Source organism: Dufourea novaeangliae, unplaced genomic scaffold (assembly GCF_001272555.1).
Source record: "Dufourea novaeangliae isolate 0120121106 unplaced genomic scaffold, ASM127255v1 scaffold89, whole genome shotgun sequence".
NCBI lineage: Eukaryota > Metazoa > Arthropoda > Insecta > Hymenoptera > Halictidae > Dufourea > Dufourea novaeangliae.
In genome coordinates, this window is record NW_015373988.1 from 2097968 (window position 1) to 2121544 (window position 23577).

Consider the following 23577-nt stretch of genomic DNA (forward strand, 5'->3'; position numbering starts at 1 on the left):
TAATTCAGTACTGCAATATCATGAAAATTGTACTTTATATTCGAGAAATGATAAGTATGTTTCAGAATTTAAAAATCATAAATATATTACTTTACAATGTAAAATAATAATGTAAATTTAGGAGGAAATAGAGTAGTTTCTTTTATTTCCTACAACGTATAAGTGTAATTAGTAATTACAAACTAATAAACATTTGAGTTAAGACAAGCAGATCAATAAAAACGTTGCTATGGAAATACACAATTCTATAAAGATAGTTTAAAACCTATTTCAGTTATACAATTATAACTTGTATGGTCTTTCAGAATGTCTGTAGAAACTGCGAATCACGAATTTATGAAACTTTGTGTTATGCTACAGTCGGAAGAAAAGAAACGACGTGTGCAAGGTTTGAAAGAAATTCTACGAATTTTAGAATCACCACAACCTGAAAGTGAAATTTTTAAATTGTGGGATGCTGTAAACAAATCTTTATTGAGAATTTTAACCGATTCTGCAGAAATTTGTCGTGATCAAGCTTTAGAAGTTCTGAAATTATTTATAGTTAATTTAACGCCTAATGATAAGTATATTATGTATTTACTTCCAATTTTATCGAGACGATTAGGTACTCAAGAACTAATAGAAAGTTCAGAAGAAGTTAGACTAAAATGCGTTATATTATTAAAACTATTAATAGTAAAATACAATAACTTGTTAACACCATATGTCGACGACTTAATAAAAATATTAATACGCACTGTAACAGATAATTACCCACTAGTTAAAAGAGAAAGTTGTAGTTGTGTATCTGAATTTGCTAAGAATATATCAAGACATTTTTATACTCATTCTGGAAAACTTGTAAAACCAATTTTGAGTGATTTTACACACCAACATTATAGAGTCAGAATCGCATCTATTATATCAATAGGAGATTTGATTCAATATGGAGATAGTAAATGCATAGAAAATGTGGCTACTCCTTTAGCTGAAAAATTATTTGATCAAAATGGGCTTGTTAGAGCAGGTATTTTGTTATCAATACTCATTCCTATCATAATTACATTTGAATTTAGCATATAATTAGTATAATTTCTTATACTTCTTCTTAGCTGTAATAGAAATAGCAGGTTGCTGGCTTTTGAATCTAAGAGACCGGTATAGTTGGTGGCACAAAATTCTACCACTGCTTTTAACAGGACTTCATGACGAGTTACAAGAAATTAGAGAGAAAGCTGCAAATTTTTGGAATGATGTAGGTCAATTATATATAAAAGAGAATCAGAATGATGAAAAGTTGAAAGATAAAATGGATTTTCTTACAGAGGATCCTCATCACTATCCTAATGGTATGTTGAATATATGTTAATTATAATAAACATTATTTTTTTATATTATTACATTGTATTTTTATATCGTTTACAGTTCCGAGGCCAAATTTAGGATGTCGCGTAATAGCACAGCAAACTTTCAGTAAATTAATTAATGGAATTAGTTTAGAATTAGGAGACTGGATGGCAGATATACGAGTAAGATCTGCACAATTACTTTGTGTATTTATATTAAATATAGAAAACGATGTAACACAACACATTGAAAAACTTCTGCCACCTATGTATCGGTAAACTGTGTCACTACTTAATTATAAATTATCTCAGAAGAGAAATTCGGTAATCCGAAAATTCCGATTTTTTGAAACCGCTGGTTTATAGGTGACCTCAATAGAAGTATCAGACAATTTTTTTTGCTACTTATTAGTTCGTTAGAATGAAAACACCCGTTAAAAATTAATGTGTGTTTCCCTATATTCCTGTATATCTTGAAAAATATAATAGATATGAAAAAAAATGTCACAAAAATTTAATGGTAATTTATGCCCTATAAAACTGTGCAATGAAATTATTATTAATTTGTTATTTACATAAATAAATAAACAATTTTTTAACTATTTCATTAGATAGATTTATAGGACATAAATTACCATTAATTGTTTATTGTAACATTTTTTTATATTTATTATAGTTTTCAAGATATACATACAGGAAAAAACAGATTACTTTTTAACGGGTGTTCTTACTCTGAAGACCCAAAAAGTAGCCAAAAAAGGTGTGATACTTTTATTAAAATCCCCTATAAACCTGCAAAATTTCAGAAAAATCGGAATTCTCGAGTTACCGAAGTTACCTTGTAATTTTCAATTACATGTATTTTTAACAACTAAGTTGTTCAACAGAGCATGTAATAACGAAGATAATAGGGTCGTAGAAAACATAGAAAGGGCAGCAGAATATTTAGGATATTTTGTGCATCCGAAAACCTACTGCCATTTGATAATTCCTACTCTTGAAGAATCTCCATCAGTAGGTCATTTGAAAGTTTTCTCTGCAATTTTAAAGAGTAGTGAACACAGCACACTTCTTCCTTTTTTGGAAGACATTGGGAAATTCTTGCAACAACCGCATATCTGTCAAAGTAAAAAAGCAGCATACCAACTACAAATACTTTCTTGTTGCTATTCTTTGATCTTAGTATGCAAAGAGGTTTGCTTTCTCCATAATTTTTGTGTACATAAAATTTGTTGTCGTTTCTTAATCTCAGTATATTTATAAATTTTAGGACTGCAAGCTTATATCAAAGTATTTATTCATAGTAATATTTACTATTCTATCAATGACAAAAGAACATACCACAAAATTAAGAGCAAAAGAACTATTAAATACTCTTGCACATATCAACTCCTTTGAAAATGTAGAGAAACTCTACTGTGAATATATTAAGGAGTTCGCTTTATTACTTTCTGATTGCAATTCGTGGTCAGTCCATAGTCCCGAGTCTCAAATTTTCTGTGCATGTTTAATTTATGTCAAAACAATTCTCAATCTTCATGCGGATATTATTTTACCAATTTTGAAGCAAACTATGGCCAACAATGCTGACCCTGAATTGAAACTCAAACATTTTATTTTGTTGTCGGAGTACTTTAATCAAGAATCTATACACGAAATTATAGATCCAAAGTTCTCTAATCAGTTTTTGGAAGATTTTATACTGCCTGGATTAATTTGGACAGCAGGAAGAACTGCTGAAGCTGTACGCACTGCTGCAGTGGCCTGCCTGTGTGCTTTTTTAGAAAGACATAAAAAGAACCTTTTGGTGGAAAAAACTCAATACTCTTCAGAACAGAATATTCATTCAGAATTAGATAAAATAATTCCTACTCTGATTAGTCTTGCAGATGACAATTCTAAAAAGAGTAGACTGTATTCTTTACGAGCCATATATTTAATAATGTGTGTCAGAAAAAGATTCTGTAATGTCACTGAAGAATTTGTACATAGAATGTATCCTGTACTTTTAAAAAGACTCGATGATGGATGTGATGATGTGAGATTAGCGTCTTTAGAAGCTCTAGTAAAAGTTTTGAATTTTATACCTAAGGATTATAATCTACATTTTAATAAAGCACATATAGATACAATATATACTACAACTATAATATATTTAGATGATCCAGAGAGTGAATTTCAAAATGTTATGCTAGGTAATTATATATATTATGTTACTGTTGCAATTTAAGATGCTATTAATATTAAAATATTATATTATATTTTTCAGACAGTTTAAAGGAATTAGCAAAAGTGCATCCAGAACTATTGTATGAGAAGCTTCAAAACTGTAAATCAAATTTTAGAAATCAAAAGGGTATAAATATACTATTGGAACATTGTCAATGCATTTTAAGAAATGATTCAAATCTATAACTAATGAGTTAAGTAATATGAACATAAATGTTCCTTTTAAAAGAAATTCGCATTTATCTATGTGTTACACGTATATGTAAGTTTATCATAAATCAGAATACATACATTAATACATCCTAAATAAATAGTTATGACAAAAACTATTTTATATGAGTGTATATTTAAATGCCTGCAAAAAGTAAATATTGCGACATCATTTCGACTGCATAATTTTCGAATAAATTACACATGTTACTGTTAACAAATGACGTCATGTATGAATTAACAATATCATTATGGAAAGATTACATTATTCCGAATGAATATGAAGAAAAACAATTTCGATTTGTTAAAAAAGTTAGTTAATTAAAAAATAAGATATAAGACCATGTACATACATATGTATACAAGAGAACTAGCGTGGATATAATAAAACGCGGGAAATTCTTCGCACTTTAAAAAAATATACAATTCAATAGAATATAAATTTTACATATGAAGTACAAACAGTTAACTGGTCTAAAAGTACCTACATTAGGTATACCATAAGTTTATAAGCAAAACAAAACTCATTGTTGAGAGAAAAAGTAATTTAAGAAACAACTGAAAAGAGAAGTTAACCTTGAATGATTATCAGAACAGGAAGTACCCGCCCTTTTGGAGCCGCCATATTGTCCATGTCTTCCGCTTTGAGAAGCGAATCACAGAGGGGTGGCAAACAGGATTAAGAGATTGCTAATAATTCTGCATAAGTTTTCGTTCTTTAATCTTTGTCCTCCTATTTTATATTTAAGGTAAGTTCAATATCCAAATACTTAGTTGTTTCTGAAGTTAAATGATTTTTGATCGATTACTTGTTAATGGTTTTGTACTTTCATCCAGACATTTTTTTATCTGCCTGTCATTTTCTTGCTTCGACATTTCTCGCTCTTTCATTTTACAACTGATTAATTCTTGATATTTTTCTCAAACGTCCGACGGCATAAAAACGTATAATAATGACAAAGAGACCATGCAGTACTGTTATTTTCCTATTGTTTGATATTTCTAAAAATATTCTTCCATAGAAACATCTGTATAGAGATATGTATATGTATGTATGAGCATTGTATACAATACATATATCAAAACTTTCAAAATCTCTATTAATTCAAAATTGCTAATACTGTACTTGCAGTGTTTACTTTAATTTCATATTATGTTATTTGTTTACTTATTTATGTGGTTTTACGCTAAATTAACTCTTAAGATTCCAAATGTGTTATTTTTATCAATAATGTTGTAAGTAACATTATTTGATTACAGCAAAAATGTCAGAGTCAAATACAGATCATATAGACTCAGTGGAGGAAGAATTAGAAGTAGAATCTAATTACAAGCCTCCTCCAGAGAAAACAATTGAACAAATTTTAGAAGCAGATAAAGAAGATGAAAGTTTACGTAAATACAAAGAAACACTTTTAGGAGAAGCAAAATCGGGTGGTATTGTTATAGGTAAATGTTCTGTTAGTTGTTTGAAGTTGTTACTTAAAGAAAAATGATATACAGAAGAAACAGTGATATAAATTATTTACAGATCCAAATGATCCAAGGAAAGTAATAGTAAAGAAATTGGCACTCTGTGTTGCAAACAGACCAGATATGGAATTGGATTTAACAGGTGATCTTTCCCAATTAAAAAAACAAACATTTGTAATAAAAGAAGGTGTTAGTTATAGAATAAGGATTGACTTTATCGTGCAACGTGAAATTGTGCATGGTTTGAAATATGTACAAAAGACGTATCGCTTTGGAGTACCGGGTAAGTTTCAATAATGGCTAGACATTGATTAAATGATAAATACTTCATCATTATCTTAATAATATCTTGAATTATAATTGACTAAAAATTTGAAATTAAATAAGTGTATTCGATTTTTGTTTAATGTTTTCCTTGGTAGGTGTTACAGGTAATCTTAACATTCAATACTTACACAAAAAATTAGTTGTTCAATATTGTATCCATTAATAATTCTTGTGTTATATTTCAGTGGATAAAATGATGCATATGGTTGGTTCTTACCCACCAAAAACAGAAGTGCAATCGTACACTACCCCAGCTGAAGATGCACCGGCTGGAGTAGTGGCGCGTGGTGCCTATAGTGTAAGCTCCTTGTTTACTGATGATGACAAGCATGAACATCTGAAGTGGGAGTGGTCGTTCGAAATTAAGAAAGACTGGAAAGAATAAGCTTCCTCTCATAACAGGAAGCCTCATAACGATCGCGATTAAAATAAAAATGCCAAAAGGGACTCTAATTTTGATAGATATTCAGCCGTAATGCGATGCCATAACTGTATTTTTTAAGTAATAAGAGAAAGAGTAACGTTGATATTTATTTAGATACTTTTCCTGAATCGTGAACCTTAAACATAAACAGTTGGATGCCCACGCGCGCATGCATACACGTCATACATATTACATAGAAAGACATAAGTGTGCGCAAAGATATATATATTCAAACCATCGAATCATGTATAGACACTATTTTGTAATTGTTCAAATCATGCACAATATTGATCAGTATTTGATAACTCTTATGGTGTAGTTGACTATATCCTATTTTAATTGTTTTGCTTAAGAGACCTCAATTCAAGGTTTTTCAATGCAATAGTATTTACGTATTATTTCAGTGAAGGAGCTAGATACTATTTTAATGCATTTTGATTAAGAGAAAGAAATAGATTTCAGTTTCTTTAGTCATTAATGTAAAAAAATGTTTTATTAAAGTTGAGGAATATAAACCATAATATAAAACTGAAAAAAAAATATAATCCAAAGGCGCACATTGTAAATTTAGAAAATTTAGAGTGTGCACCAAAAATATTCCTTGTATTTTGTATATTACTTTGTATTTACTTTTTATACATTCATTTATACTGGGTTTATTATTATTGAGGTATTTGGAGGTGCGCATTGAATTTCCAAGTGTATTACCACATATTCCTTTTGCTTCAAATTAAATGTTTGCAATCTTTAAAATTATTTCATAAATTGTAATGTAAAGTGCTTGTAACGTAATTTGATAGCAAAAATTACACTCATTGTAATTGTAATGTTAAATTACGATAAAAACGGGAAATTGTCCATATATTTGGTAGGGGCAAGTTTTAATGTAGAAAATGTTTGAAATCTTTCCTTGCAGGTTTTTTTGGTCTTTAGCAATAAGTGTGAATAATATAAAATTCGTATGAATCTTCACTTTACGTATATTTGCAATTGCATTATAAGTTTTAATCTAAAGGCTTTAAAAGACTTAGATTATCATTAAGCATGTTATATTTATGTATCACTAACTTTTCTTGTTCAATGTTTCGTGTATTCTATTTCACTCAAAGTATAAAACTTTACGCTTATTTAATTAAAATTGAATTTCAGTACCACGTTTTCATCGTATAAATCTTACAGATTAAGAAACTAATATGTAGAATAAGTAACAAACCAGAAAGATTTGGGAAGTTATTTTGCTTGGAAGCTTAAATACATGAAATGTATATTTGTAATACGTTTAATACAAAAGTAATGAATGAATCTTTTGCCATTCCTTAAAACCGAGCATTTATTAACCTAAAATTTGAAGGTTATACTGGATGGCATATGTATGATTTTCATTTCTCATTATATTTTAAATACATGTAAATTAATTTTATGCTGTTCAAAATTAATGTATGTACATAAATCATGAATAATAAGGTAATGACGTATTTCGTTTATGAATTTTTATAAAACAACATCTATGACTTAATTGATAATTTAATTACGTCTGATTGATAAATATAAAAATGCAGTATACTATGTAGTAATTTGCACATGGATATGGAAATTTGCAATTACCTAGGTTGATTACATATGTAAAGGAAACATATGAAAGCGGTTATTTCTTTAATATGTTTTGTTAGATTTTGTAAATCTGTAATGACAATTTTAATTTTGAGCCATGAATATTAAAGTTCATACCTTGCATAGGTGTAAGAAAAAAAGTTAACATTATATTTTGTATTTGAATGAAAAATAGTGACTTTGAAATATTTTATACCTCAATTCGATTAAGTATATTTTGTCAGAAATAGATTTGAAATACATTAATTTATAAAATTGTTTGAATAGTTCGTAATCAGACATAATTTTAAGTTTTATTTTTTCTGAGACTTAAGGAACCAAGTATTATAACTATATGTACCATCTACAGTGGAAGTAGCGATACCTTATAAAATTTATATTTTCATAGAAAAAGTGTGATATTGTCAATTATGGGTTGGTTAAAATACTATTACTTCTAATTTCCATTGTTAGATGGTACTAATAATAAATATTCTACGATGGTAAGCAAAGGATTAATATGTGTGCTTTATTCCACATATCCTTTCAATATTAAAAAATTGAACTTTGAAATGTTTGCCGATCTCTTTGATTTATTTGTATAAAGCATATAATACAGTGGACAGTAGATGGCTTCTTCTATCCAAACCCTTTCGTTGCGATGACTCTGAAACAAATCTTTCTTTTTCTGAAATGTAATATTCAAAAAATTTTCAAATTAAAATAAAACACTTTCAAGTAGCACCGACAATTCTTCACTTTTAAATTTGTCACAATTGTTTCTGCAGAATAAAAGATTTGGAAACGCTACTGTTTTTTTTCATTTTAAATATTTTGTTACTTTTTAAAAACTAAAAAGCCAGAAATGGCCACAGACCACAAAGAACACTAATTGCACAATTGATCTAAGAAAGTTGGGAAGAATCTTCTTGAAAAAAACAAGGAAAACCACACCACCAAATTCACGGTCAACTTCACAAGAAAACTTGTGTTCAAAACCCATGCGACTGATTGCCATGTCACAACATGCATTTTATAGTAATATAACTAAACTTCTCTATGTAACAATCATTTCCTTTGTTTTTCTCGATACCACTGAAATCAACCGAAATATGTCTTCCTGGCAAATTTCCTTTTCCTATTGAACAAATCGTTATATCCTTCGATGCCACTGTGAAATAATCAAGGATCCTCCTTGTTAAGAATCATTTACATTTCTAATGTAAGGAATCGTTATTTCCGTTTGCCGCCACTGAAACTTTGGTAGGTGAACTAAGAATAATGAATGCATTAAACTCAGCGTAATAGTCATCTATTTTGTTGTTCAAACACTATTGCGTGTGATTAAACCACTGCACCTTCAATTGCGCCATACTGTAACGCACTTTTAAAATGGTATTTTAAAAGAGCGTCACAATGTTGGTCGCCAAGCACAAACACTTGGATTTGTTTTACATTTCACTGTACACATTCTATTTTTTTTTGTTTTATGCTTTTCAAATATTAATCACCAAACACTGTCCTTTCAAAAGAAACGATTCTGTCCTTTTTCACTGGGAGAAAAGCACAGAGAGCCATTTTAGAATTCTGTCCAATCACTTTCTTCAGTTCACTTTTTAGAACACGTCCGCACATGTCACTTATGTAAGTATTATATGTATATATCACACAGATAATTCTACATAATCATAAAATGCAGTTTTACAATTAATTAGACTTAATTACTGTATCAAATATAGTGTAACCAGATCTTTCATAATCTATATTTACGATGGATAAGACTTATAATTCAATATAAAATACGTTCGCTGCCACCCAGAAAATCGTAAGGGGCATGCTGTATACCAACGATTCGTAATCTGAGCCACAAACGCGCACACACAAGTGGTCTTAGGGTTCAACGGAGGGTTCAAGATGGTAGTAGCCGATCACAGAGCGGCATCGACTTTTGATGCCGTGGCTGTAAACGTGTGCTGCTGACTGATCGACACGCTGTCGACGCCTGGCACTGGAGGCAAAACCTCTTGTGTCGACAATGCTTCGACGGTGGCAGCGACCGTGTTAAAACAAAGAAGAAAAGTCAAGGTTGACACCCAAAAAGAAAAAAACTCTTTGAAGTGTTTCAATTCAAGAATATGAAAGAACTGTACATACGCTCATAAGAGCATATAATTATAGTACAAATTAAATCTAAGATTCTTATGATTTACCCGTGATTATTGGGACAACGTAATTAAATGTTTCCATCAAAATTTACTGAACACTGAATCGCTCATTGATATATAGTTTTACAATTCTCGAAATATTGATGGAAAATAGGTATATGTATATATAAGAACTGAAGGATAATTCTGATGAATGTCAGTAGAAATTTTAAATTAAAATTGAGAAAATGTGTCGCATTACATTTTTTCTATTATCCTTATTATTTGTACACTTTTGCAAGCAATTCAGATTCGTAAAAATTTGATGTCTAACGGATATACAGACTTATGTGTCTAGTATCTTCTACTTTACTTATTTGCAATTTAAAAAAATTATTCACATAAAATTAATCGAACTTTGAGAAAGTTTTAATACTAAGTTCTTGAAATTTGGATGTAGGTCATAACTTACACTCCAGATTACACAACTTTTGATTACTACGTTTCACCACTTGTGATTATTAATTGTTTTATCTACTAATTACAGTATTTAATGAATTTAAGCTCACTCTATTTATATTTTTGAAGTAAAAAAAATTCAATGCATTACACACAATGCATAGTTGTTAACAAATTTTACAGTATTCGTATTTTGGTTATAGAATTCTGAAAATCTTAACGGAATGAATTAATAATTTGAGTAGGAAAAAAGAATTATGTAAAAAATTGTACCACATTTATACAAACTCCTCCAAACTATATGAATATTTAATATTCATATTCCATATGAAGCATTTTTTCAACAATTGCAAATGATAGATTGAAAGTGATGGTACTAAACACTGTAGTCGATATATACAAACACAGACGCTCGCAACACACTCACGCATCGTATACACTCACGCATCACACATACATACATATTATATATATGTATTTATGTGTATATATATATATAAAAAAAAAAATATATATATACACATAAATCTAAACCTTGCGATGAAGAAAACTTAGGCGCTACCCCCCTTAACAACGACGATTACCAGGTGATCCTCCTTAAGTCCTTCTTCACTGAGGCTGGGGCAAGTTCTTTTCAATAGTTCTGTAGAAAATGCACAGGGTGGAAATGCATAAAGAACTCCAGTCCCCTCTGTATCTTTGTTAAGCAGCGAAATAACTCCTGCCGCCTCTTTTTGCTTCAAGTATGATACCAAATTACGCAGTGGTCTTGTTTGTACATTAGCATCGTCTGTAGAAATAACTGTACTTGAACCAGCCAATCCTAGGAAAATAGCGTGCGAGCTGGAAGTTTGAATTCTTTTCGAGACATCATCTAATTTTGGTTGATCTAAGCGCAATCGTTGTGTAATTCTTAGCATGTGCTTTCCATCTTCGTCTTTCATTAAGGCTTCAATTATTTCTGTATCGCCGTCGGTTAAATGAAATTTGGCTGGAAATAGAGAATTCTTTAAAATTAATGCTCCTTGCCATACTGCTATCGATTTCCGAGCAACTTCGGGCAGCGTTCGAGAGGTAGAAAGCATTCCGGTACGAGTATTCTCCGAATCTGAATCGGAATCAATTTGCCTTCTCCGGGGAGATCTTGATCTTGATCTATCTACACCAGGTTCCCTTGATAAAGATCGACGTAAACTTCTTGGAGCTTCATACTCCAACTCTGGAGGTGGTCTACGACTAGACCAGTCAGCTTCGTCTCTCATGTAACTTTCTGGATAGGACCCACGATAACCACCCCTTCCTCCACCTCTCCTTTCATGCCATGGGTTAGATCCCCTACCCCTGAATCCTCTTGGTCCATAGCCGAAGTCATTATCTGGTCCATAAGGATCATAAGAAGAATCATAATCTACTGGTCTTGGTCTAAACTCACCGCTTTCCTCTGGATAAGGTCTTGGTTTAAATCCAAATCCTGGTGTAACATCTGCAAAATCGACTCTCAATCTTCTGTCTGGACCACCTAAAGGAAAACCTCTCATTTCTTTCACAGCAGCTTGAGCCGCGTCAATCGAATCATACAGAATGTAAGCATTGCTGTCGCCTTTTATGTAATCAATTTTTTTTATGGCCCCGAATCGATCAAATTCTCTTTCTAATTGCGGTACAGATGTCCATGGTCCTAAACCACCAACCCAAATTCTCGTAGTAGGAGTAGCTTTTCCATAACCAATCTTGCATTGAAACTTTCCTATGTACTGTCCAGACAACTCAACTTTACATCTATGCGCCATGTCTAATGTTTGAAATCTGACAAAAGCGTAAGCATTTCCTGTTCCTGGTGGAGGTCTTTTGATGTCAATATCATCAACAATTCCATATTTACTAAAAATCCTCCTTAATTCTTCTTCGGTGATATTGATTTCTAAGTTTCCTGCAAAGAGAGTTCTTGTTGCCAGTGGATCATCTTCTGGTGAAACATGATGCAGATAATTAGGGAATTTGTCTTTTTTATTTTCTACTCTTTCAAATCCATGAACCGGATGTCGTATCATCATATGTCTTGGGGGACCATAATGATGTGGTGGACCAGGATGAACATGAGGTGGACCATGATGAATTGGTGGTCTAACAAAGTCATGATGAGGGGGAGGAATTGCTTCACGTCTCATTTCTCTATGCGGTGGAGGCAATCCAACTGGAGGTCCGTAAACTCTTTCATATCTTTCCAATGGTCTATGTCTATCTGTTGGACCAGGGCTTCTAGCGTAGTATCTTTCATAATCAGGTGGTGTGATTGATCTTGGACGACGATAAGTGTCTGGTCTCTCATAAACTGGCTCAACAAGTGCCACTTTGTCATACATAATAATTCTTGGTTTCGCATGTTTTGCATCTCTAGCATCTTCTGAACTTCTGAAGCAAACATATGCAACACGCTCGTCTAGTTCATGGGAAATTCTAATAGAGAAATCCCCAAATTTCTTGTATTCTCTGTAAAGAGTATCTTTAATAACTTCATCGCTTGCTTTTGGGTGAATTGAGCTGATACAAAGTACTTTGTAGCCGTATGGGCGCTCTGGTGGTAATTCCCTAGGTGCTCTTAAATAATCATCTCTGTGAGAACTGGATTCTACATAACGAGCATGAGATGATGCACGAGTTGGAGGACTGGGACTTCTTGCACCTCTACTACGTCGACGGATTCTTTCTGGAGTAATTCTTTCATCACTAGAATCATCGTATCTGTAAATTTGCAAAATAATTAGTAATAAAATTATATTAATTTTTAGACTATAAACAAATTAATTTGATAATTCAAAATATATGCACTGGCGATTCTGAATATAATTATTGCAATAACCTTATAAATTATAATAAAAAACTGAACGAATACGTATGTTCTGCTTAGAATCTTTTTTAAATCAATAAATTTCAAACAATGGAAAAGATTTTACCGTCCCATGGAGGATCTGCTCCGTTTGACGCGAGGAGGTGGAGTGTCTCGACTAGAGCTTCTTTTCATATTGTTGCGGATTTTAACCGTGATCTTATGTCGATCGTCACGCGGAATCCCAATCATCAACGCTGTTTAACACGGCACAGCCGAACGAATGATGGAAGAAAAAACAAAGGAACGATAATTAAACGAACGCTACTCAGCTCGAACTAGCCGTCATTCACAGAGTCTTTATCCGTCTCAACGAACGCAAAATGGCGACTTTCTTCTTGCGTTACTTCACTTCCGGGCTTTCATTATGGACTAAAACGAATTCCTTAAAAATCGAATTAAACACCTAAGGTTGTGATTTTTAAAAACTCTTATTTTTACAGTGTCTTCCCTAAATTATTACACTTTTGATCTTTTTATACGTATACAGAACACTACTCGTATTTGCGAGTTATTGATTTGTAAATTGATGGGCAAGTGTACATTTCCGTCGATAAAACGAGGAGACCAGTTCAGTGATATTTACTGAAGCAATAGTTACACGATGTTCATACTAGAGGTCGTTCCTGACATTATACCAGTTATGTTATTCTAAGAGGATGCAGGATACATATGAAAAATTTTATTGGTTTCTTTGAACATATAATATGTAATGCCATCGTTAAAAATAACAAAAGAAAAAACACTTATTTTGAATAAGTTTTAAACATCCTGTGCTTCTTCCGAACATTGCTATTTGTCTTTGCAAGTTTTAATTCTATATGCGTAGCGAGAAAAGAAGTCATTGTTAATACTATTATTAACTATATTTACTTATTTTGTTATCTATTGAATGTATCTACAAAATATGCAATCTTCAATAAAGAGTATTTATATAAGCTTTATATTTTTCTTCTGAAGCTTTTTATTCTATAAAATACTTTATGTCATTATAATGAATTTTCTGAACGAAAGACATATTTAAACATGCTTTAATTTATATGTATAACGTTGCACAAATGATGTATTAATAATCGTCCATATCACTTTCATCTATGATGATACATATTAACAAAACTAATATTCTTATCTATATTGTCTTATTCTATGGTGCAAATGATACATAGCATAGGGGTGTCTGAAAATGGATGTAAGTCCTTGAAAGGGGTGATTTCTGGGTTAATTTGAAACAACTTTTTCCTTAATGAAAAAATATTCCGAGGCTTTGTTAACGAGTTATTAACGAATAACCTTGACCAATCAGAGCGCGAGTCTGCCGACTGACTTCCGCGATAGCCAACGTTACTGCAGGAGCTCAGCCGGCAGACTTACCTTACAGTCACGCACTGATTACTCGGGGTTTTTCTTTTCACACTTTATAGTCATCTATACGTACTATATATATATAGTATATATATATATATTATCGGTATATGAAAGAGAGAAAAACTTGTTTTAATCTTGATTACAATTTATTAATTAATGTATGAAAGTAAACAATAAATCATTTTTTATCACAATGCGCAGGTTGTGTACTTATCTGTGCATAATTATAATTTATTATATTAATTATTGTATCCGATTTTTATTAATAAATAACATTTCATTGGAAAGATCCTAATCTATTAGAGTCGCTTGATTTCTGAGTAATACTGGAGTGTCATTAATAAACACAGTATGTACATGCTTCTTCTTTATAACACTTTGCAAGGTATTAATAGTGCGATTGTAGAAAGCAGTGGACATGATTATGCAGTTATTTCACTGATTGGCGACATACTTCTGAGTTACTACCACTAATGGCTACCCTGTGATATGGTGTATGGAGCTGACAATGCAATTATACAGAGTACCATAAGCGTGACTATAAGAAAATAATACTGATGCTATAAGCATTCAATGTTTCCAGCTTTTCTTAGCAAAGGTCATCTTTTGTAACACTTTTTTAATTATAGCAAATACAAAATGGTATTAAAAAATCACATTATTTTTCCCTCAGCTTTCAAAAATTTTGCAGAGGTATAATTTATCATAAATAGATTTCACTTATCATATCTGAAACATGTAATTTTCCATATATTTATTTTATATATTTTTATTTGATACCTATTAAGAATACTTACAATTATAGATGTTTAGTTTTAGTTTCTTCTATAAACTTCCTCACTTTCCTTTCAAATTCCACCTTATTAAATTTATATTCCTGAGCTATATCTGCCATTAGTGGATCATCAGGATTTGGATTCCCCAAAAGACACTGCACAGCATCCAAAAGATTTTGCAAGCTGATGGTAGGTTTCCAACTACCTTTAGGTGGCATATTTAATAAGTCCATACAGATACGACCATTATTATCAATGTTTGGATGATAAACAGGTGTCTTAAAAGTAACTCTAGGAGGTTCAAATGGATATTGTTCAGGTATATCAATTTCTAATTCAAAAATAGCTCCAATGTAAGCACTTCCATGAGGTCCAATAATTGTTGCAACAAGGTTTTCACAGTTATCTGACTTTGGATAACAACAAATTCCATCCATTGGATTTTGCTTAAGCCGTTCAAGTTCACGTTTTAATCTAATGGATCTCTGCATTGTGTTATCTTTAAAAAAAAATGTTTAAAATTAAGGACATAGATAACTTATGAATAATTCTCTAATTACTCTTATTTCATACACATACGAAAACATTTATAAAACAATATTAATTGTTGAAATAAAAGACTATTTCTAGGTTTTACGAAATTCAAAAAGCACAATTATTAATCCGTCAACTGATGGAAAACTTTTAAAAAATACACGTCAACTTTAAAATATTGTATTCAGTAAAACTCACCTAATTAATATATTTGATCAGTAAAAGTGATCTTTTTTAAATGATATTTTATTTGTAGAATAAAAATTAAATAAAGCGGGAGGTAAATTAATTGAGTATACTTCGTTGAACAAAATTGATCAAAATATACAGGACATGCACGGGGATACATGTTCCCGTTTTTTCTTGATTATTTTGCAGCGCCATAGGCGATGAAGCTCAGTACTAAAACAAATGCTGGGAATCTGGGATACGTTTGAATTTCGAAACGACTTATAATAGACAAGACACTGATTATGAGTGACGGCTACTGTATGGGATCGTGTATGATAAATTTGAGTTATAATAAAATTGATATTAGTTGCTCGCAATTTTAAATTTGTTTATCAAATTTATTATATAATATACATAGAGTATGTAATAAAAATAAACATGTTTAAAACTACAAACAAATAATATAAAATTTAAAACGTTATGGCACGTAACAGTAATGAAATGAGAAATATAAGGAATAGATATAATGAAGATAATAATAAAACAAAAGTGAGTATTTACCGCAGTTTAATTATCAGTTTTAGACATGCAGTGGAATCTCTGTAGAACAATTAATAATTTCAATCTGTATTCTTGAATATTATTAATATTGAATAATATCAGTAATAATTACAGTTAATTACTAATCTTTTATATTAATACTAATATGTATGACATTATAAATAATTGTTAAAATTATTACTTTACTTTCGTTATCACTTTTCAACATATATGCTTATATCAGTTAGTGTGTTTATATTAACAACTAAGTCGTAATAAAATTTTATTCTATAGTTTTGACTGATTTTTCTAAGAAGAATTACCTCGTGTTTAGTATTACGTCATCTTGCGGAGCGTTCTGTTCAATAATAATGGTACACAATAATTATCATGCATATTATCAACTGCGTGTTAAATCAAACTTTCGAACTCTTGTGGTGTCGATAACCCTAGGATGAATCGTGTATTCGAAAATAATACCGTCAAAATATTGTTGACATATATTTGTATCAAGTTGTGCGTATTTTTTTAGATTATGAAAAATATTTACAAGCGTACGAGTTACGTATCATGATTATCTTGTATATTATTTCTATAGGGTGTCCAGTAAATTGTAGTACAATCGTGACGCAAATGACTTTACAGAAAAACATCGGTGCTATCGTACTTTTATGAAAAAACCGAATTTGAAGATTCATCGGGCATGTCTGTTTATGGTTCACTATTTCTACTTGTACTAAAGGTTGACTATACTATAATATTATTGTTTTTCTTTTTGCTGTATCTTAATGTTCAAGTTATATCAATTTGTGAAAACTGAATAATACCACTGTTAATATTTACAAAAATCAATACAAGTAGAAATAAGCAGTGATTAGTCTGACTTTTAAACAGTTAATGAGATTAAATAATTGTTTGCCAAGGAGAAATATTGAAACTTCCACGTTTAATCAATTATAAATGGCTAAATACTTTTTTATCCTTTATTCCTAATTCGAAACTCTTTATCTAGATGATGTATTTGCCCATATCTGATTTATTTAAAACTAACCGTACCAACTGCCGGTCAAATGACCGGTTTTAAAAACGGTACAAATTAGTATATAAAAGTCACGGTTAGTGTTAAAAAAAAAAACACGGCTCATTTGGATGACGTTGAACCGTTCCGTTTACGATCTGGAGTCGCGGTTTTCGCGAGGTTGCATATCCTCTAATATCGCTTTCACTATGAAGATAAGGTAATATCGGGAAGCCCGGTTGACCTTATATAACAGAAACGGCTGAACGTGGTCCAGTTTATTTCGCCAGTGACCCGACGGTGCAACTGAACAACGCACGGGTACATACGCGGTCGCGATCATGACGACGAAAAATCCTTCGATCGATGCCGATTGCATGACTTTGACGAGATTTGTGCTCGCCGAACAACGAAAAATACCGATCGCCACTGGTGATTTAAGCCAGCTTTTAAACAACATACAGACCGCCGTGAAAGCGGTCAGCTCGGCGGTGAGGAAAGCCGGCATCGCCAACATGTGAGTACCCTTCTAAGTATTGCTGATAAGGCAATGCAAGGCAACACGAATGCTCCAAAGTGGACCCGAGTACGTCGTACTCATCGAGGCTGTACTATAGTATTCCTAATCCTATTTCGTCAATGTTCCGGGCAGGTATGGCATAGCTGGCGCACAGAACATCCAAGGAGAAGAGGTGAAGAAGTTGGACGTGCTGAGCAACGAGCTGTTTGTGAATATGTTGACGTCCTCGTTCTCCAGTTACCTTCTTGTGAGCGAAGAGAACACGACAGCGATCGAGGTGGAGGTTGAGAAGCGTGGAAAGTACATAATATGCTTCGATCCGTTGGACGGCTCGTCCAATATCGACTGTTTGGTGTCGGTTGGCTCGATTTTCGGTATCTACAAGAAATCGGAGCAACTGCAGGAGCCGATGGTGGCGAACGCTCTTCAACCAGGCAAGAACTTGGTCGCAGCTGGATACGCTCTTTACGGTTCCGCCACCATGATTGTACTCTCGATCGGTCACGGGGTGAACGGATTCACTTACGATCCAGCTATCGGAGAATTTATTTTGACCGAGAAAAACATACGTGTTCCTCCCAGAGGCGACATATACAGGTAAGAAGTTTCGACGCAACTATCGACTGGTTGCCTAAAAATGGTAATGTTTCGAATTTACGAACTGTCTGTTGCGAAATTTTCGTAAACACGAACGTGGTATAAACTTTCAGAATTTTATTAAAAGCAGTTAATATTTTTGAACGCAATTATACATATACAGGGTGTAGTTATTTATAATGAATATCTAAACTGTACTGCCCAATCTAAGACATCCTGTATGCTTCTAAGACGTATTGTACATCTGGAGATGATAAAGAAAATCCCCCTAAAGTCATTTTGAAGGTCATTTTAAGATCATCAATAGTTGTGTTCAAAAAAATGTATTTAAATCAGGATAACATCGTTCAGTTTGTCACCAACTAATTTGTGGATTACTTGCAACAATTTCCAAAGTAGTTACTTTTACTTTTTTACCACTAATAGTGTTACACCTTTTTAAGGGAATGAACACAACCTGAAAAAGGGAGGAATTTATTTGTAACTCGCAAGAAACGTACAAAACTGTAAAGTTGTTTAATCATAGTTACTGAAAAACCAAGCAGGTCTTTGAGTTTACACATTTTTATATTTATAAATAACAGAATCATTTGAACAACTCAGCGGAATAGATAACGTGAGCAAGATGAATGGATCTATTTACATTTTCTAATCGAAAGATAACAATTTCAGTATTAACGAAGGCCACGAGGGTGCCTGGGACCCAGCTATCAGAGAATATATTCATTCGAAGAAGTATCCTGCTAGCGGGAAACCATACAGCGCGAGATATGTGGGCTCTATGGTCGCTGATGTGCATAGAACGATCAAGTATGGTGGAATATTTCTTTATCCGGCAACCACAAGTCATCCAAGCGGCAAGGTATCCATTTAACATACTATAATAGTTTTTATTTTAATCAAATGTGTTATTGTACGGCATTCATGTTGTCCTCTGCCATTGCAAGTCCATCGTGATTTTAATTACCTTGAATTATCACGAGCGAAAAGGATACACGTTTTCATTGCATGAAATATTATCATTCGTTTTTGTAGTTAATGAAAATATAATAATAAAGTCAACGAAGCGTCCAATATCGTTTACTTGCAGCTTCGCCTCTTATACGAATGCGTGCCAATGGCGTATATACTGAAGGAAGCTGGAGGCTTGGCGTCGAATGGGGAAATTGATATTCTGGAAATCATCCCGGAGAAAATTCACCAGAGATCACCGATCTTCCTAGGATCGCGGGAGGATGTCGAGGATGTTTTGAGGTGCATAAAAAAAGAGAAAACCAGTTAGATGTATCGACGGCATAAAAGGGTAGCAAAAAGAGAACACCTACCGTATAATCTTTATCAGTTGGTACTATAAATGTAAGAATCCTTTATGAATTGACATCACGAATTGGGAAATAAATATTTCTTTTTTACATACACTGATGGCGCCATTGTCGAATAGGTCTGATTTTAAATATGTCTTTATCATTACAATAAATTAAGTACAAACGCAACTAGAATAGTTACAGTGTTTTACTCTGTATCCTTGGATAGTTTGTATTATTAGTGAAGCAATACTATATCGAAATAAAATTACTATATTAACTTTTTGCATTCCACTGGCGATATTCATGTATGGAGGGCAAAAGTATAGTAGTAACACGTTCGCTGCCAGTGTAATTGGAACTAATTACACGACTTTTACAAACCGCTGTGCAATTGGACACATCCACTTCTTTTATACTAATATTCCTACACAATAAATATACAATTGCCATGAGTGCTGGTTTAATACTGATTGAAAAGAACGTAATATAAGACGTGGCTCCGTTTGGAGTCACTGGCAAGACCTAAGCGTTGACCTATGGCTCCTATTATAATTAAACCGTAGATGTTTATGCTCTTATAGCATCTTCTAACTTGGAAAATGCAATAAAATAAACGTTTTAATAGAGTTTAACACCATCTGTGTGGTATTATTAACGTAGTAAAGCTTTTAGTACAGAATTAAAAATTCTGCTCCATTTTAATTTTTAGACATTACTATCTGAAATTGAGAATTTGCATAAATTTCTGCAGCAGTCTAATTATAATCATATATTGTTGAATAACGCACAAACTTTCCGTTCAACCTGATATGAAGGAAGAAGGGTACACGATATTTGTTATTTATATTTCTGTTATTTTATTTCACTATGAAAGAATTAATATCGGTATCCCTCGCTGTTGGTCGATCCTCCTGGGGAGGCTCCAGGGGCAGGATACGTCGCTGTTCCCTCGTACCGTACCATTGGTCGGTAACCAGCACCATCGGCAACGTAATCGACGATCTGCGTCCTGCCATCTGGCAGCAAAACATGGTAAGTCCCGGACGCCTCATTGTCTTTACGCGACTCGTGGTGGCCGAAGTCTAAACCAGCCACTCCATCCTGGACCTCGTACGAGAATTCGTAGTTCGCTGGATCCTGTCAGAAAAAGATCGGATCAGATCGATTCATGGATTCTGCGTTCTGTTCTGTCTACGCTGTCGTTCGTAAGTATTAGAACACTTGGTCCACGTTGTAATGTTTCATTGAAAAGAATTATGCACTGCTCGAAACAATTAGAGGGTCATGTATTACAAGCTCTGTGTTCGTTAATACGTGGTATAATTTTTGATAGAATAAAACTAAGTGTTAGTATCCGATGAAAACTGTGTTAATTAATCGAACCTATACCATTTGATTAGTTTTTTTCGCTTGATTGGCGCAACACCACCCTCCAGGAAAGCGATCCCATAATTGTTTTGAGCAGTGTGTATTCTGGGCCACCTTTTGTACTTTAGACTATTTAGGTTGAGTCGTGAGTAAACTGTAGATGTTTATGGGTATTCATAATGTTTGACATATATAGTTATATGGAAATTAAAGCTCAACAGAATTGTATTTCCTGCGTTGGGGGGTTAGTGCATTAGTAATGACAGTAGCGTCTACAAGTATTTGATCAGTATTACCAACTAGAAACATTATTAAGTACAGTTAAAATCTATTTTGCTTAAAAATTTTCCACTTAAAATGACAGTTGCTCTTCATAAGTATTAGAGCCATTATCGAATATGAAGTATGTAAGTGTAATGAGGCATTACGAAGTTGTCGAAGATTCAACGTGAATATTGCTTAGAAGACATTTTTGTTGGAAATGCGCAATTTGGCGCGCTTTTGTGTGCGCGCGCACAGCGAGTGGATCCTGCGCCTGCGCGGCGGTGTATAAACGATAGTCCGGCACATGTTCGTAGTAGAACAACATGTGCACTTTGTTAGCATTCTTTGATTTTGTTTAATTAACTATTGTTGCAATATTTGTGAGTTTTCTTTACTGTAAATATGTTTCTCCAAAGCAAGTTATTATTACATTAAGATTAGATGTTCTATGAAACGCAGTACGTTTCGACTACTTTATTTTCAACCGGCTGCTCAATCCACTGCTTTCCACCAAAACTTTCATCAACATTAAACCCGGGTGGATAACATTTATGCAAATATAAGGTAATAAAAGTGGCCAAAAATATGTAATTTTTATGAAGCGTCAGACTTTCTTCATATCGACCAGGTGTCTTAATGTGTCTGAACGGTACCCAGATAGCATATGACGCCTTGAAGACACCCATTTTACGGTTATTTTAGGTCCAAGACGACTTTATGCCGTCTTCAAAACTATATTGGGCGTCATGTACTATCTGGGTAGTGTACAAAATATACAGGGTATTTCGCAAAGTTTAGTACTATTGAGTAAAGTGCGATCCCCCATAAAAAAATAAATGGAAAATGAAGAATAAAATTTTGTTTAAACGAGGCTTCGTTTTCGAGGAAAACAATTTTGAAAATGTGCGAAGTATGCGTGCATTTAGTAAGTAAGTAATGACTCTTGGTGTACATTACTCTTTCTGTAGAATCAACTATTTTATCACTGATCGAGTGTTCCTCATGTTGTTGCATACATATTTGGACTCTACGTACTATACTACTACGAATTCTTTCTAACATGTTCACATTTCTTGTAATTTCCCATGTAAGGACAATCCTCAGCTTGAAGTATACAATACTCGTAATGTTTTCGGAATAGACTATCGATTCGATATGACTTCGTGCATAATTTTGGTGAAATGTCACAGTTTCTTCATATAGTAGGTATCCTAATATCTATTTCTAAACAGTGGTGTATTGATGGGTTATTGTTATTGTTAAAAATTCATTGATATCCTAATATTTCTAAACAGTCAGTGCACTATTGGATTATTGTAAAAAATGTATTTATATCTAATTACTTTGAACAGTCAATATACTGTTAGGTTATTGTTATCGTTAATAATTGATTTATATTATAGTATTTCTGAACAGTCAATGTACTATAGGGTTATTGTTAGGGTTAAAAATTTATTTATTATAGTTAGATGAAAGTGTGTTATATAAATGGAAAATAGTTAAATACTTACACCAGCCCACTCGTCTGGATGGCCAGTGCCTCCTCCTCCTCCGCTGGTGGGTGGACGTGTTCCTGGGGGCGGTAGATAGGCAGGTCCTTGAGGTTCGCTCATGATTCCTACCAACATCATCGTTAACAGAAGTCCCTGCGCGTAAACACGACACAGTACATTAACAGCAGTATCTAAAATTTAGTGTTTAAAATTGTGCATTTGTATAAACATGCGCACAGTCTAATTATAACAGTGTCAACTTTTACGATAGCGTAAATTATCGCAAATAAAAAATCCGGATATTTAGACCTTACTGTCAGTCAAAAGCAATGCGCTGATGCATTTAGGTATATGAAGTTATAGTATTATTCTTCTCATTATTGTCACTATAAATTATTAACTTTTTTCTTTGGAACAACGTAATTGATTTAAATCACCACTAATTATTAAAAGTCACGTTTCTCGAAATACCCGTGGAATAAAAAGAAAATTATACAGTTTCATGGTTCAATTGATTTGTTATTATTAACAGCGTACAAACCTTTGGAATCAT

At 32.7% G+C, this 23577-nt stretch overlaps 6 protein-coding genes across 6 annotated transcripts; 3 read left to right on the top strand and 3 right to left on the bottom strand.

Annotated features, from left to right (window-relative positions):
• Nucleotides 1–306: 306 nt before the first annotated feature.
• LOC107187453 (dynein assembly factor 5, axonemal) lies at nt 307–3743 on the top strand. Its single transcript, XM_015575557.1, has 6 exons — nt 307–1009; nt 1095–1331; nt 1408–1603; nt 2216–2522; nt 2599–3523; nt 3598–3743. Exons 1-6 carry the CDS (start codon nt 307–309, stop codon nt 3741–3743), a joined length of 2514 nt encoding a protein of 837 aa, XP_015431043.1.
• A 680-nt stretch (nt 3744–4423) lies between these two features.
• LOC107187560 (rho GDP-dissociation inhibitor 2) lies at nt 4424–6342 on the top strand. The gene is made up of 4 exons (XM_015575684.1): nt 4424–4516; nt 5028–5216; nt 5299–5523; nt 5753–6342. The coding sequence occupies exons 2-4, from the start codon at nt 5033–5035 to the stop codon at nt 5950–5952; spliced, it is 609 nt and encodes a 202-aa protein (XP_015431170.1). The 5' UTR covers nt 4424–4516; nt 5028–5032; the 3' UTR covers nt 5953–6342.
• Nucleotides 6343–10735: 4393 nt separating this feature from the next.
• Nucleotides 10736–13408, bottom strand: LOC107187504 (putative RNA-binding protein 15B). The gene is made up of 2 exons (XM_015575623.1): nt 13139–13408; nt 10736–12926 (listed from the first exon to the last, which is right to left on the bottom strand). The coding sequence occupies exons 1-2, from the start codon at nt 13261–13263 to the stop codon at nt 10736–10738; spliced, it is 2316 nt and encodes a 771-aa protein (XP_015431109.1). The 5' UTR covers nt 13264–13408.
• Nucleotides 13409–15112: 1704 nt separating this feature from the next.
• Nucleotides 15113–15703, bottom strand: LOC107187595 (ubiquitin-conjugating enzyme E2 T-like). The gene is made up of 2 exons (XM_015575722.1): nt 15234–15703; nt 15113–15165 (listed from the first exon to the last, which is right to left on the bottom strand). The coding sequence occupies exon 1, from the start codon at nt 15701–15703 to the stop codon at nt 15236–15238; it is 468 nt and encodes a 155-aa protein (XP_015431208.1). The 3' UTR covers nt 15113–15165; nt 15234–15235.
• A 2113-nt stretch (nt 15704–17816) lies between these two features.
• On the top strand, nt 17817–20010 carry LOC107187574 (fructose-1,6-bisphosphatase 1). Its single transcript, XM_015575699.1, has 4 exons — nt 17817–17992; nt 18128–18592; nt 19265–19454; nt 19683–20010. Exons 1-4 carry the CDS (start codon nt 17817–17819, stop codon nt 19872–19874), a joined length of 1023 nt encoding a protein of 340 aa, XP_015431185.1. The 3' UTR covers nt 19875–20010.
• Nucleotides 20011–20775: 765 nt separating this feature from the next.
• On the bottom strand, nt 20776–23577 carry LOC107187600 (pro-resilin-like). Its single transcript, XM_015575726.1, has 3 exons — nt 23566–23577; nt 23043–23177; nt 20776–21036 (listed from the first exon to the last, which is right to left on the bottom strand). Exons 1-3 carry the CDS (start codon nt 23575–23577, stop codon nt 20776–20778), a joined length of 408 nt encoding a protein of 135 aa, XP_015431212.1.